The sequence below is a fragment of the Phalacrocorax carbo genome, chromosome 8, assembly GCF_963921805.1.
Source record: "Phalacrocorax carbo chromosome 8, bPhaCar2.1, whole genome shotgun sequence".
Lineage (NCBI taxonomy): Eukaryota > Metazoa > Chordata > Aves > Suliformes > Phalacrocoracidae > Phalacrocorax > Phalacrocorax carbo.
This window is the reverse complement of record NC_087520.1, coordinates 30117210-30129612: the sequence shown is the minus strand read 5'-3', so window position 1 is coordinate 30129612 and position 12403 is coordinate 30117210. Positions and strand designations below refer to the sequence as shown.

General features: G+C 38.7%; 1 protein-coding gene across 1 annotated transcript in view; it reads left to right on the top strand.

The window, feature by feature from the left end:
* The window catches only part of TENT4B (terminal nucleotidyltransferase 4B), a 43802-nt gene that overhangs the window by 12650 nt on the left and 18749 nt on the right, over positions 1 to 12403 (top strand). Inside the window, exon 2 of the mRNA XM_064459424.1 lies at positions 8759 to 8882. Coding sequence (XP_064315494.1) covers positions 8759 to 8882 — 124 coding nt within the window. The remainder of the gene's footprint in view (positions 1 to 8758; positions 8883 to 12403) is intronic.

Sequence of the window (12403 nt, the reverse complement as noted above, 5' to 3'; positions counted from 1 at the left end):
AGGTGGCAGTTTCTCTTAGTATTATTTTTTCACTCCTCTGTTAGCCAAACCCATGCCTTAGTTTGGCAACGCCTTGCCTGTGAGAAGAGAAGCAACAGGCTCTCATAGTACTTGGTTACAGAGATGAGGAGGGACAATATGTAGATATTTTCCAGGGAAGAAATAGGCCATTCCCACACATGTAGATTGTTTTTATGTACGGTATGATTTTAAAAAAAAAAGCAATGGGAATAAGGATACTTCTCAAAATGCTCTTCCTAGTTGGCATTTGATGTTTTTGCTGGAAATGCTGTAAAAATAGAGAGCAAGACTGAGTATGCATATGGCATGGGTTTAAAAGCCAGTGGATCAGTTGCAGAGTTATACTTCAGGTTGCTTATTGGTAGGACTAATTCAAGCATCTGATTTATAATTAAAGTTCAGTAGGACTTTTTTCCCTCTTAAAAGACAAATTTCTGTAGAAAAAATTGTAGTACATCTGAGTGTATTAGGAAGACAAAGCACACATCACAATTCATAAACAGACAAGAAAATATTCACTTCTACCTTGACAGGAAAAATTGTCTCTTAGATTACTTCTTGACTAAAGAATATGCTTGGGAGTTTTAATTAGAAATAACATTTAAAGAAGATAGCATTCATCCAGACTGAAGCAAAGTAACTATAAAACAAAATAACTGAGAAGATGGAGGTAACAATTTAAATAATTTAAAAGACTGGCCACATTGCTTTTTTCTCTTGTGTTTTAATATGCTTCTGATACACTTTGGCCATTACCACAAGGCAGTGCTATTTTAATGCTTTTTATGATGCAGTTAAATCCATAAATTAATGTTAAATCCAGAACATAAATAAAAAGCTACATTAATTTGAAAGGTTTGTGGAAGTGGGTGTTGATTGGGAGGAAGAAAGAGGGGACTGTGCTATATACTTTCAAATATTTGCACAGGATAGAAATCATAGGTCTTATAAGGTAAATTTAGTGGCGTCTCTTTTTTACTCCACAGCATTTGAAGAAATGTGCATAATCAGTCCATCATAAATTGAACAAACTAACTCCATACAGAAAAGTGTTACTAAACTCAGCATCAGAATGATTAGATTAATCCTGAAAGACATTAGTCTGAAAGTTGGATCTAGGTTCCTGAATCATTTATGTATTTGTGAAAATTTTGCCCTCCCTTGGTCCCAGAAGGCAATTCTATGAATTGCTCAGCAGATGACAAATGCTAGTCAGAAAGGTCAAGCTGCTCTTGGGTAAATACTGAAAGCTACTCAAATAGTGCTTTGTTGCTGGAGGTGGTCTTCTGGATGTAGGTATGCTAGTTGAAGGTGTTTTTTTCTGCTGGCCTCTTTTCACCCCTTGCCATCTCGGTGGAAGTGACTGCTGCTCGAGGGGTCCTCTTCAGGCTCCCTGCTATGCTTAGGAGAAGTTGGCTGCTTTGGCTGAACTGGTAAAGGTGGTGGGATTTAACTTGGCTAACTTTGCTTTAGATGGATTAGGGAGGCTTGTGTAATCTTGTTCTAACAGACCTTGTGGCTGGGAAGCCAGGGAGCGGTAACAAACACCTGGGCTATAATGGAAGGGGACAGAAATAAATCTCATCTGCCTAGCTCTCTGCAAAGTGAAGTTCTCCATTTGCACCTTAAGAAACTGTTTATACAGTAGATATCCTGATTTTTAGTGATGTTTAGTAATTGTATGGCAGTGGAATACTTGTTTTTTCCTGCATGTCTGTTTTTAGGTAAAGTGTCAGAAGATGTTCTGTGAAGCTGTATTTCAAATGGGTGAACTGAACTGAATGGAAGAAAAATGTGTGATATCAAAACCCCATCTCCTTAAGCTTTCCTGGTGTTGCCAGGTTACTAATATGGACATCTTTTGGGATGTTTCATTTTAAACCTCCCATAGGGCATATGTGGCTCAGAATATGGTTACTATGTGACCTATAATATGTTGATGTGGTTCAGTAACTAAGGATATAAAAAATGATTGTCAAAGTCTCTGAGGCTTTGGAAAATTGTTTGCTTTATTATGCACGATTTTAGTTTCTTACGAGGCCTGATATATTCAGTCACCATGAAACTTAACTGCCTATTAAATCACCTGCAGATGCATTTAGGTGTGTTTTCAGTAGCTTAAAACCTAGCAAATATTAAAAGAATTTGTCTACTACAGAGATCCAGGCAGTAGGGAGAGGAACTCAGCAGAAGCTTTGTGTTTATGGTTCCCTTCACCACTCTAATGTTTGATTTTGCTTGAGTTTGTAGGTAGGAAAATAATGTGATCCTTACAGTGTCTGCTGTTGTTCCTGCTTTGTTATTCAACACATGTAATAGTAATCTAGATATTACTTTATTAAGGTCATGGGAGATTAATGTTAAAATTGAAAGTTAATTTGGGAAGCTGTTGGATTCCCCATCTTGTAGAGTGTCAATGTTGCTTTTAAGATGTGTGTGTGTATATATATAAAAAAATACAGCAGAGGAAGGGGAGGAGGTCCTTTATCCTAGGTACAATTCTGTTCAAAACTGCTTCAGGACCAAGTAGGTTGCAGATGGGATAGGGAAAAGCTTTGTTTAGTTCATGAAACTTCCAAAGGATCAGAATTCCCTGCCATAATTCTTTCTTTTAACAATCCTATCTTAGTAAAACACATCGGGAAGCTTCAAACTGAAGTTACTCTTTCTTCTCCTGTGCTAGCTTTCCTGTCAGGGGTGGAGGGATGCATGCAGTTAGGACACTTAAGTATTGATGCTTTCAAGAAGCTAAAATACCTCAGGTTCCTCTTTCACATTGTTCCCCAAAAACAATGATAAACCTGAAATGCAACAATATTTCTCTCTGCCTTTGATTTTTATTTTTTTTTCTCCAGAGGAGACTTAAAATGGTATGGGCAAGTGAACACTGTCCTATAGGAATTATTCATCCAATGAAAGTACAGATACAAAAGGCTTATTTAGTGCTATGGGGGTACCTTGCAAATATCCCATCCAAGTGTGGGTAGAAAATCACTAAACTGTTAAATCAGCAGTGACCCTCTTAAAGCATAGAGTTTGGGAAGGCAGAAGTCATCTGTGCGTTCATTGCTTATTTCTGCCCACTGTCTGCAGAGCTTCTAAATAATTTAGATTTTCATCACTCTGAAAATGAAGCTTCCTTCAGAAAATCCTGCCAAAGTATGAATTGTAGTGCACGAGTACTATACAGGTTTTTTTTTTTATGATTAATATCCATTGTTTTAAATTATCTTCAGTGATGTTGCAAATAGCAGTTCCTGTGCAAAGGAACATTTATGCCCAAGGCAGAGGAAGCTCTTTGGGATGGATTAGCAGAATTTTTACCCCAGTAATTTTTAACACTTGGAGCAGAAGCTACGGGTAATACCCCAATGAAAGAAATTAGAACATGCATGCCTGCATAATTTCTTCTGTGAACTGAAGAGGGAAGAAGAGCCAGAGGAGAGTGGAAATACAGCACAATTCCAGAATGACAAAAGCAGGAAATATTTCAATTAAAACTTATTACTCTGGTTAGTATAATGCTGCATGATGGCACACAAAGGCACTTAACTGCTATCCTGTGATTAAACAAAACCAGTCAGAATTATCTTTATCTTGCTGGCTGCTCTGCTTAGCAGGGCTGCGCTGTGCTGCTCAGCTGCTTGGGGCTGGCAGGGAACCAGAGTATGGTCCCATTCCCAGCAGGTGCTGGTGTAGCTGGCGAGTGCTGGGCATTGGTTGTTTTGGGTGGGCTTCCTCCAAGCTGCTGAAATCCGTGAGCACAGTAGGCTGGTCATTTAGTCTGCTTCAGAATCCTAGGGCAGAGATGTGAAACTTGTAGCATCTCCAGTTATGTTTCATAAAGCGATGTGCCTCCCAGTATCACTCGTGGTTCCAGTTTAGCAAGTTGTGCTGCTTTATGAGTCAGGTAGCTGAGGTGTACAGTCAAGTGTATGTGCTTTCCACCTATCTGTTTGTGTGCTGTGTATAAAAAACACAAAAACCATTTTGTTTGTATGCAATTATATTTTTTTAATTGATTGTCAGAGATGCAGTAAGATTCATACTCCAGAATAACAATGTCTTGGATATATATGTAAGCAGTTTGAGAGTCCCAAGTTGCACATTCAGAGCCCACGAGTTGTGCTGCAAAATAAAGTGTGATCAAACTAAGAAAGAAATGTAATGCACTGTGTTCCATAGTGCTTGCATCAGCACAAAAGCTGCGGCTTTTCACCTAAGTGGCTTGAGTCTAGCAGTTCCTTGTGGTGCTATTCAGTGATGTTATGGTGGGAAGTCCTTCTTGTGATTATAGCTTTTGCAGCCATAATTTATTTTTCAATGATGCATCACTCTCTGTCAGGTAAATGTAACAGACGCTTTAATAGCATCAATTTAGTGGCTTCTCCTCTCTCTAATCCTGTTCTGTCTGTGGAATTCTGATGGAATCAGCTTACCAGGCTTGAAAACAGGGTGAGATGCAGCTAGTAATTTGTCTTAAAGCATACTCAGAGAAAGTTTAAGAGACTATTTTCTTTTTCTTTTCCCCATGTGTTAAGATATCCTGAAGTACAGGAAAAAGACCTGCTTGTTTACTGCTATTTACTGTAATAAAACCAGTAAACTGATGCATTGCAGAGAACTCTCTCTGTGCATCCTAAGTAGGTCTTGTGCGTTGGTATACTTCAGTATAACTATAAAGCCAAATGAAATATCTCTCCATAGTGAGATCAGGTTTATTACAGTGTAATTTCCTTCTAAAAACAAGTCTTCTTTTAAGGACTTTATCTAAAATAACTAATGAATATGATGGCATTAAAGAATAAAATACTGTTATGATGCCAAAAATACCTTCTCGGCCTCTTTGATCTTCATTTCAGCTAAAGATATAAAATTCCACTAGAGACTCTTGTAAACAGACTCCATTAATCCAAACAAATTGTTTTGAAGAAACAGTGACTATAATAGATGTTAAGACAGTGAATAACCTTTAGTTTTCATTTTCAATTCAGCTTAACTCCACATTAGAGTCACGCCTGTAAGTCGTGTTGTACTGCTCTGAAATCTGCATGTGGTTACTTCTGTTTGTCTTGGCTTTAATTAATCATTCTCTAATTTCTTGGCTTCAGCCATTATTGGGCAGGGAAATACAGTTCCAGGTGTAGTCTTGAGCCTTTACAGCTTCTGCCTGCCTTCTGCATACTGTGACTCTGTGCAGCACAGGCAGTCCAAGCAGCATGGAGTCTTGCAGCAGATGAAACACAGATATGTCTGTAGTATTTCCAGCTGGTGTGCTGATGGGGGCTTTCTCTAGTAGTCTTAAAGCCTTTCTTCTATCATTGAAAATGTTCAAATTTCATTTTTTTCTGCATTGTTTAGTAACATTCAGCGCATGTGTAATGTCAGTTTCTGTGTGTTTGCATGCTGCTCAATTTTTTTGTTTTGCCATAAAGCTTTACATGATGACCTAAGAATAAGAAGGGTCCCATTTAAAGAGATGCAGACTGCCATAGTTTAACCCCAGCCTAAGCACCACCCAGCTGCTCGCTTACTCCCCCCTGGTGGGATGGGAGAGAGAATTGGAAGAATAAGAGTAAGGAAACTCACGGGCTGACATCAAGACAGTTTAATAATAGAATATACAAAGCAAGTGGTGCACAATGCAGTTGCTTGCTACCCACTGACTGATGCCCAGCCAGTCCGTGAGCAGCAGCCCCCCAGCGAGCTTTCCCCAAGTTTATATGCTGAGCATGATGTCATACGGTATGGAATACCCCTTTGGCCAGCTGGGGTCAGCTGTCCTGGCTGTGCCCCCTCCCAGCTTCATGTGCATCTCCAGCCTTCTCAGATAGTAGAGCGCGAGAAGCTTAAAAGTCCTTGACTTAGTGTAAGCACTGCTTAGCAATAACTAAAACATCAGTACATTATTAACATTATTCTTATACTAAATCCAAAACACAGCACTATACCAGCTACCAGGAAGAAAAATTAACTCTATCCAAGCTGAAACCAGGACACAGACATATGTTGTTTATGTTTAGAAAAATAAATACGTCTGGTCCTGACAACACAATTACTTTTTGTGCTTCTAAAGAATGCACCAGTTGATAAAATTATCTCAATTAAGAGTATCAGTGGAGTGAATAAAGAGAAGTCCCCTGAGAACTGCAGCGTCTGTATGGCTTGGCCCTTTGTGCGCTTTGGGGACCTAATTTCTGATTGCCTTGTTCTTTCAAAGTTCCCTTATGGGACAGGGAAACAATTAACTCCTGTAAAGTGGGAGCCCAGGAGCAGCTGGGCCCACTGATGATGGGCAGTATGGATTTGTGCTGTGCCATAAATGCACTTCTCCCAAGGGATAGTCCCCCAGTCTTATCCCAGCAGGTCTTGTACCGTTAAGTGCCGTCGGACAATGTGGTGCCACTCCTCATGGCATGCAGTGCATGCGTGCGCGCAGTCTTACATTACTAAAAAGATTGCTTTGGGGCAAATCTTGTGCCTTGTGGATGTAACCAGTCTGTTCCAGCTAGTCCAGAGCAGCGGAGGCAGAAACGGGGCTGTGTTGCTTCATCAGTTCCCCACAATGTAGCCCACAAAGAAAGTAAAGGGCTTGCCAGACATAAGAAGCTTTGGACTGACTCCGAGGTCTTCCTGTGTAAGCTGGTTCACCAAATCACACTTGAAAAATAATTTGTATTTTCTACAGTTGATTATCAGCCTTTTCCCCTGTTTTTCTTGTTCCTCCTGTTTTGAATGATACCTTAATGGTCAAGCAGGTGGAGACTAACTTGACAATTCAATATGTGTGACTGGCAGTGGGGACGGAAAGTGAACTTGGTTGTTGGAGTGCTTAACTTGTCCTTTATTGCATACTTCTCACCTGAATTCAATTCTTCTATGGGAGGATAGCTGTAAAAAGAAGTTTAAGTGCCAATAGGTTGAATAGCAGTGACAAATAGAAGAACAGGAGATGACTGAAAGGCAGAAGAGTCAATGCCCCTGTAAGGGATGGCAGTGGTGGTTTGGAATGTGCATGTTAATCCCAGATTGTATGCTTCCAGGCAAAAACAAAGTGGCTGTAGGAGGAGGTAAGAAATTTCTTAGAAATGTCAAAATAAATGCTGAAACCATCATTATTCAGTATGAATATTGCAACTGCACTGTTCAGAACATCCTTGTGGTACCCAAGATGTTGTGCATGAACAGGGCTTGGTGTCAGTGTGGTGGAAAGCGGGGCGAGAGGAGGAAGATGGCACCTTGCATTTTTGCAGGAGATCTTTTGGGGGGGCTGTTTTATCTCAGTTTGTAAGGCGCTCTCTGTAGGTGTTGAAGGAGGAAAAGCTTCTCCAAAGGTTGATACAGAAGAGCTAAATCTGGTGTCTGTCTGGATCTCCCCCTGTCAGAGAAGTTTTTCTCTTTGCATTAGAGTTGTGGTTATGGCCACCACGAGTTGCTAGGCTTTTATGACTATTCCCCTAACGGTGCGTGGGGGAAATTCCAATGAATGCTCAGTAAAAAGTAATGTAAATATTTTATACCTCTGTCTCTGAGAGAAAGAAGCTTGTGTTGTTCATAACGCTGTAGTATTGAAGAACATAATGCAGATGGCTTGAGTTCTGTCCCTACCCTGACTCTGTTAAATACAACTTTCAGATATTTTAACCTGTTTTGTTGACACCTGTATACAACTTCCAATTATTAACATTTGATTTATTTAAGCACGTGCATTGGGAAGTATTATATTCCACATCTCATCTAAAGGCTCGCTCTTAATAAATTGCTCTCTTCTGGTGGATCCTCAGGGCTGTAAGGAGAGATGCAGTTGTACTTGGTAACTAGAAACAATAATGTTTTAAAAAATAACTTGTTATTACTGTAATGGTCATTGCAGGAAACAAATTAAATGAATTTAGCTACTCTGGCTAGAATGAAAGGGTTGGGTTTTTAAATACATTGTTAGTCAAGACGATGGTGTGCCTGTGATGTTACAGAAGCATAGGGATTTGTGACACTGTATGAAGACGTTTTTATTTCAGCTGTAATCATAGGCAATCTAAACATAACTTACTGACTGTGAGAAGCACATATAATATGGTAAACTGTCAAATATATGGGTTAACTGTCTGCCAATCATTTATTCTTCTGAGCCACAACTGCAGGTGTGCTTATTTTCTTGTTATGGGGAGAGAGGGTGTGTATATTTAGTTTATGCGTCTTTTCTAAGCAGTAAAAAGAAGTGGTTTTTCGAGCTCTAGTACTGGCACAATTACTATCAGCTTTTTAAAAAGCTTGGTACTGAATACAGACTGACACCTGTAACTCCCTAGCTGACGCGAAGGGGCTGACTAGGAGGCATTGGCTGAAAACCTCCTGTTTACATTTTTGCAAAGTGTGTACTCAGAGCTTACAGCTGTGTCCATAGTTGAAGACTGACCTGTTTCTGTGTTACACTGGCATTAAAACAGAGTGTGACTTTCGATGTGAATTTAAGGCGTTTGGATTTAGATTTGTTTCCATGCTTTTAGCAAATGCAGTGCAATATTGACCTATGGTGTAACAAACTAGCATGAAACTCAAGGCTAGTAAGTATTGTGAATCTGGATCTTTTTTTTTTAATTGCATGCTACTCCTAAACTACCCCTTAACTAAATAGTTAACTAGGAGCTTAAAAAGCATGTTTGATTAGAGTAGTGGCTATTTCATTCTCTTGTGGGGTTTTTCCTGACTTTCTGTTCTTTTTGGTTTTTTTTCTTAGTCTTCATGAAGAAATCACTGACTTTTATAAGTACATGTCTCCCAGACCTGAAGAAGAGAGAATGCGGATGGAAGTGGTGAACAGGATAGAAAACGTTATAAAAGAGCTCTGGCCTAATGCAGATGTGAGTAGGACACTGTTCTATTTGTTAATATATAAAAGCAACATTTTGTGCCTGTTTACTTTGTCAAGTATTGAAGAGTGAAAATACTGCTTATTTTTCCATATTCAAAAAACCCCAAAGGATTTCTGGTCAAATGAGAGAGATGATCTTTATTTCTAGAATACAGGACAGTATTTTCTATTGCACATAGGAACAAAGTCAAGCTAGACTTACAGTAGTCAAAGAAAGGCCATAAGGTGTGGCAACATTTAGTGTCATTAATATTTATTCACTAAGATTAATGGGAATGTATCAAGAATGTATGCTTGTAAAGTACTGTGTTAAAAAAAAATAAATCTTCTGACACTCATAGCTTCACTAGTAGCAGGGTTTCTAGTCCAAGGACCTGCAGTCTAGAATAAGCCTATTAAAGTGGAATGCCAGCAATGCCACGTTAGGTAGACCATAGTATTTTTACTGGGCATTTAAACTGAATTGACATATCTTATGAATTTAAAGGAACCATTTTTTTGTACAGGAACAAACAAGTCTGTAGGTCTGTGTATTGAGCTTAAAATCTGTAATGCCTCTTTCCACTGAAGATGGTTTTTTGCTAGTACTTAAATCAGTCGAAACAAGAGTTTCTCCTATGCAGAGCTATGATTTTTTTTAATAAAGGTTGGATTAAAGAGAAGCCAGAGAAGTTGCTTTTGCAACTCAAGATGGTATTATGGGGACACAGTTGGATTTTTAGCATAATTGTATCCTTCTACTAACATGGTGTTCGTTTCCAGAATGCAAATTTGTAGCCATAGTCATCTATCTGTATATAACAGTAGCTGAAAATAAGGACTTGTTAGCTGGAATGGTAAACCAAATTCAGACAGAAGAATCTTTAGTATAAGGAATGCTCTATGATTCTGCCACAGTAACATATAGTGTTTTGACATGAGTGACTTAAACGCACTGTTAATTTCAGATCTTCTTAACCTGTTTTTTGGAATGTGTTTTTAGAAATGGTGCAGAATACGAATTCTGCGTAAGCTATGTGTATGTGGTGTGTAGTTTTGTGTGTGAAATGTACTCACATTTTCAAGGTGGTTCATGTTGCTAGGACAACGTATTAGTAACGTATAATACAGAAGGAGCACTCTGCACTCAGTGTTAGCCGCCTTTGCACAGTTAGAGGGAGTTGATAGAGTCAGTACTACACGTCTGGTAATTTTCTCTTTGAGCAAAACCAATAACCTTTCCAAGGGAACTGTGTAAGAGACTTTACCATATCTCACAGGTGTTGTATAGCTTTCCTCTAACCCATTGAAACAGTGTTGTGGACCCTAATCAAGAGCAGGAGTCGTGGGCTGCCAGTCTGACAGGCAATAGTACAGGAAACAGCGCTTGCTATGATACACCTTGCCAAAGTCTTGTAGTAGGAGATTTCACCAACATGACTGATTGCTTCAGCCCAGAGAAGATGCCACTATTTCCTAAACAAGTTTGTGTCCTGCAGACTTACCTAGTGTAATGGGGTGAATGAATTTATTACCAGGGTATCTTTCTTTGTTACCACTAACACTTTGAATGGGGCACAAGCACTTAGTGCTTCCAGAGATACTCTTTCTGTAGGACAGACTTGATCTGTAAAAGCAAGTCTTTTGTATTAAATTTTTATATATGTGTGTGTGTATATGTGTGACTTTTGGGCCTTGAGAAAATAGTCTTTCTGTAAGATACTGAAAGTGTTTTTTGTAGCCATAATCTGTTTTAGAAGCAGAAGCAAATTACAAGCCCTACCATAAGTGACAGCAGGCCACTGGGCTTAGCTGTAATGTGACTGAGAGGAATCACACCTGTGCAGCTGAAAAGTGAACTTCACTTTCCAATTAGTGCCAGTTAAAACTGCCATGACTGTCATTCTTTGCTGTTCTTGAAAACGTTAAGAGCAAGAGCATGCCAGTTCCTTTTTCCTCAAGTCAGGCTTTGAAGAGCAGTTCCTAACTCTGCATTTTGTCTGCTGTTGTTACATTGAGGAAGAATTATCCTCTTGTACACGCTTCTGTTCTCTGGAGGCTGGAAGGCACTGAACAGTGACAACAGCATGCCAGCTTATAATCTGGAAATTAATGTTATTTTTCTAATACTTGCTTTACAGATCTGCTTGGGAACTGAACTGCTGAATTTATCTGTGTTCAACTCTGACAGTCTTCTGTTGTAATTTTTCAATCATTTGAGTTAATCACTAACCTTTTGGAAATCTGTGTTGGTTTAGCTACTTGTAAGATTTAAGCTTTGAGTACATGCTCTGAGAAGGTGGAGTGTTATCTAGTCCAATGTCCTCAGCTTTAGCTGTAGTGTAAAGCGATAAGTTAATGTTTAAGCTGTTCATTTTGAGTCATAGATGCAGCGAATGCAGCTAAAATAAACTTGTAAGTTAAACATACACATATAGTTTGTAGTTTCTCACTAAACACATAGGTAAGACATAGTCTGTAAAAATCAGATACCAAGAAAAGGAAAATCAGGCTTCATGAGTCTAGATGTATGGAGAGTGTGTGGAATGTGTCTGTGCACGTTTTGGGTTTTTTTTTTTCCTGATGGGTGCGGGCAGTAAAACTAGGTATCCTAAACTGTTACTTTATTTATAGAAGTTAGCAATTGTGTCATTTGCTCTCTTACTCAAGGGAATGTGCTTAGAAGGAAACATTCCTAGTCAGTGAGAACTTTTCTTGGCATCAGCAAGGCTCTGACCCTAAGAAAGGCTTTAATTACACTGAAACTGAACAATTCAAAATATTAAATGAAAGCATTTTAAGAGAAAGTTTTTTGACCAGTTGAGCATGAAAATTTTACTGTTGAACAAACAAGTACTTGCACAGTGGAATTTGGGATACATTTGTCATAATGTCTTCAGCTTCGTGTCCGAATATTGTGTGGCTTGTAGATCTGGAAAGAGGTAATGTTGCATATTTCTTGTACTTCAGTTATGAAAACACCATGATTGGGAATGGAAGTAGAAAGATGAACTCTAAGCAGAATTTTCTGTTTGTCAAATTAAATAATGATGTAGAAGAAAAGGGAATTTAAATTGGATACAGATAGATTTTTTGTTTTGTTTTGTTTTTGTTTTGCTGGAGGGATTTTAGTAGCAAGGACTTTCCAAGCTTTTGTGGGTTTCCAAGTTCTGTTGTGCATAGTGAGGACATATTTGGACACGTACCATAATTAAAGCTCCTTCAGGAACTTTGGAATTTAATATGAACAAGTTCGCAGAAAGTAGGATAAATAGTAACAATAACATACAGGACTAGAAGGAATCCATTACAATGCTGTGAAGTCTTAAGTTATCTTACGAATGCCATTATATACCTCTGTCCACACAGAATAAAAAACATAATCGGCACAAAACCTAATGCTCGCGTCTCTCAAATCATAATAATGTCCTGTATTTGGGATACTTTAAATATGTACACGGCTATAAAGCTTCAACTGTTTAAATTCCTATTGGATAATAAATAAAAATCCTTTACAATTTCTGTTCCAAT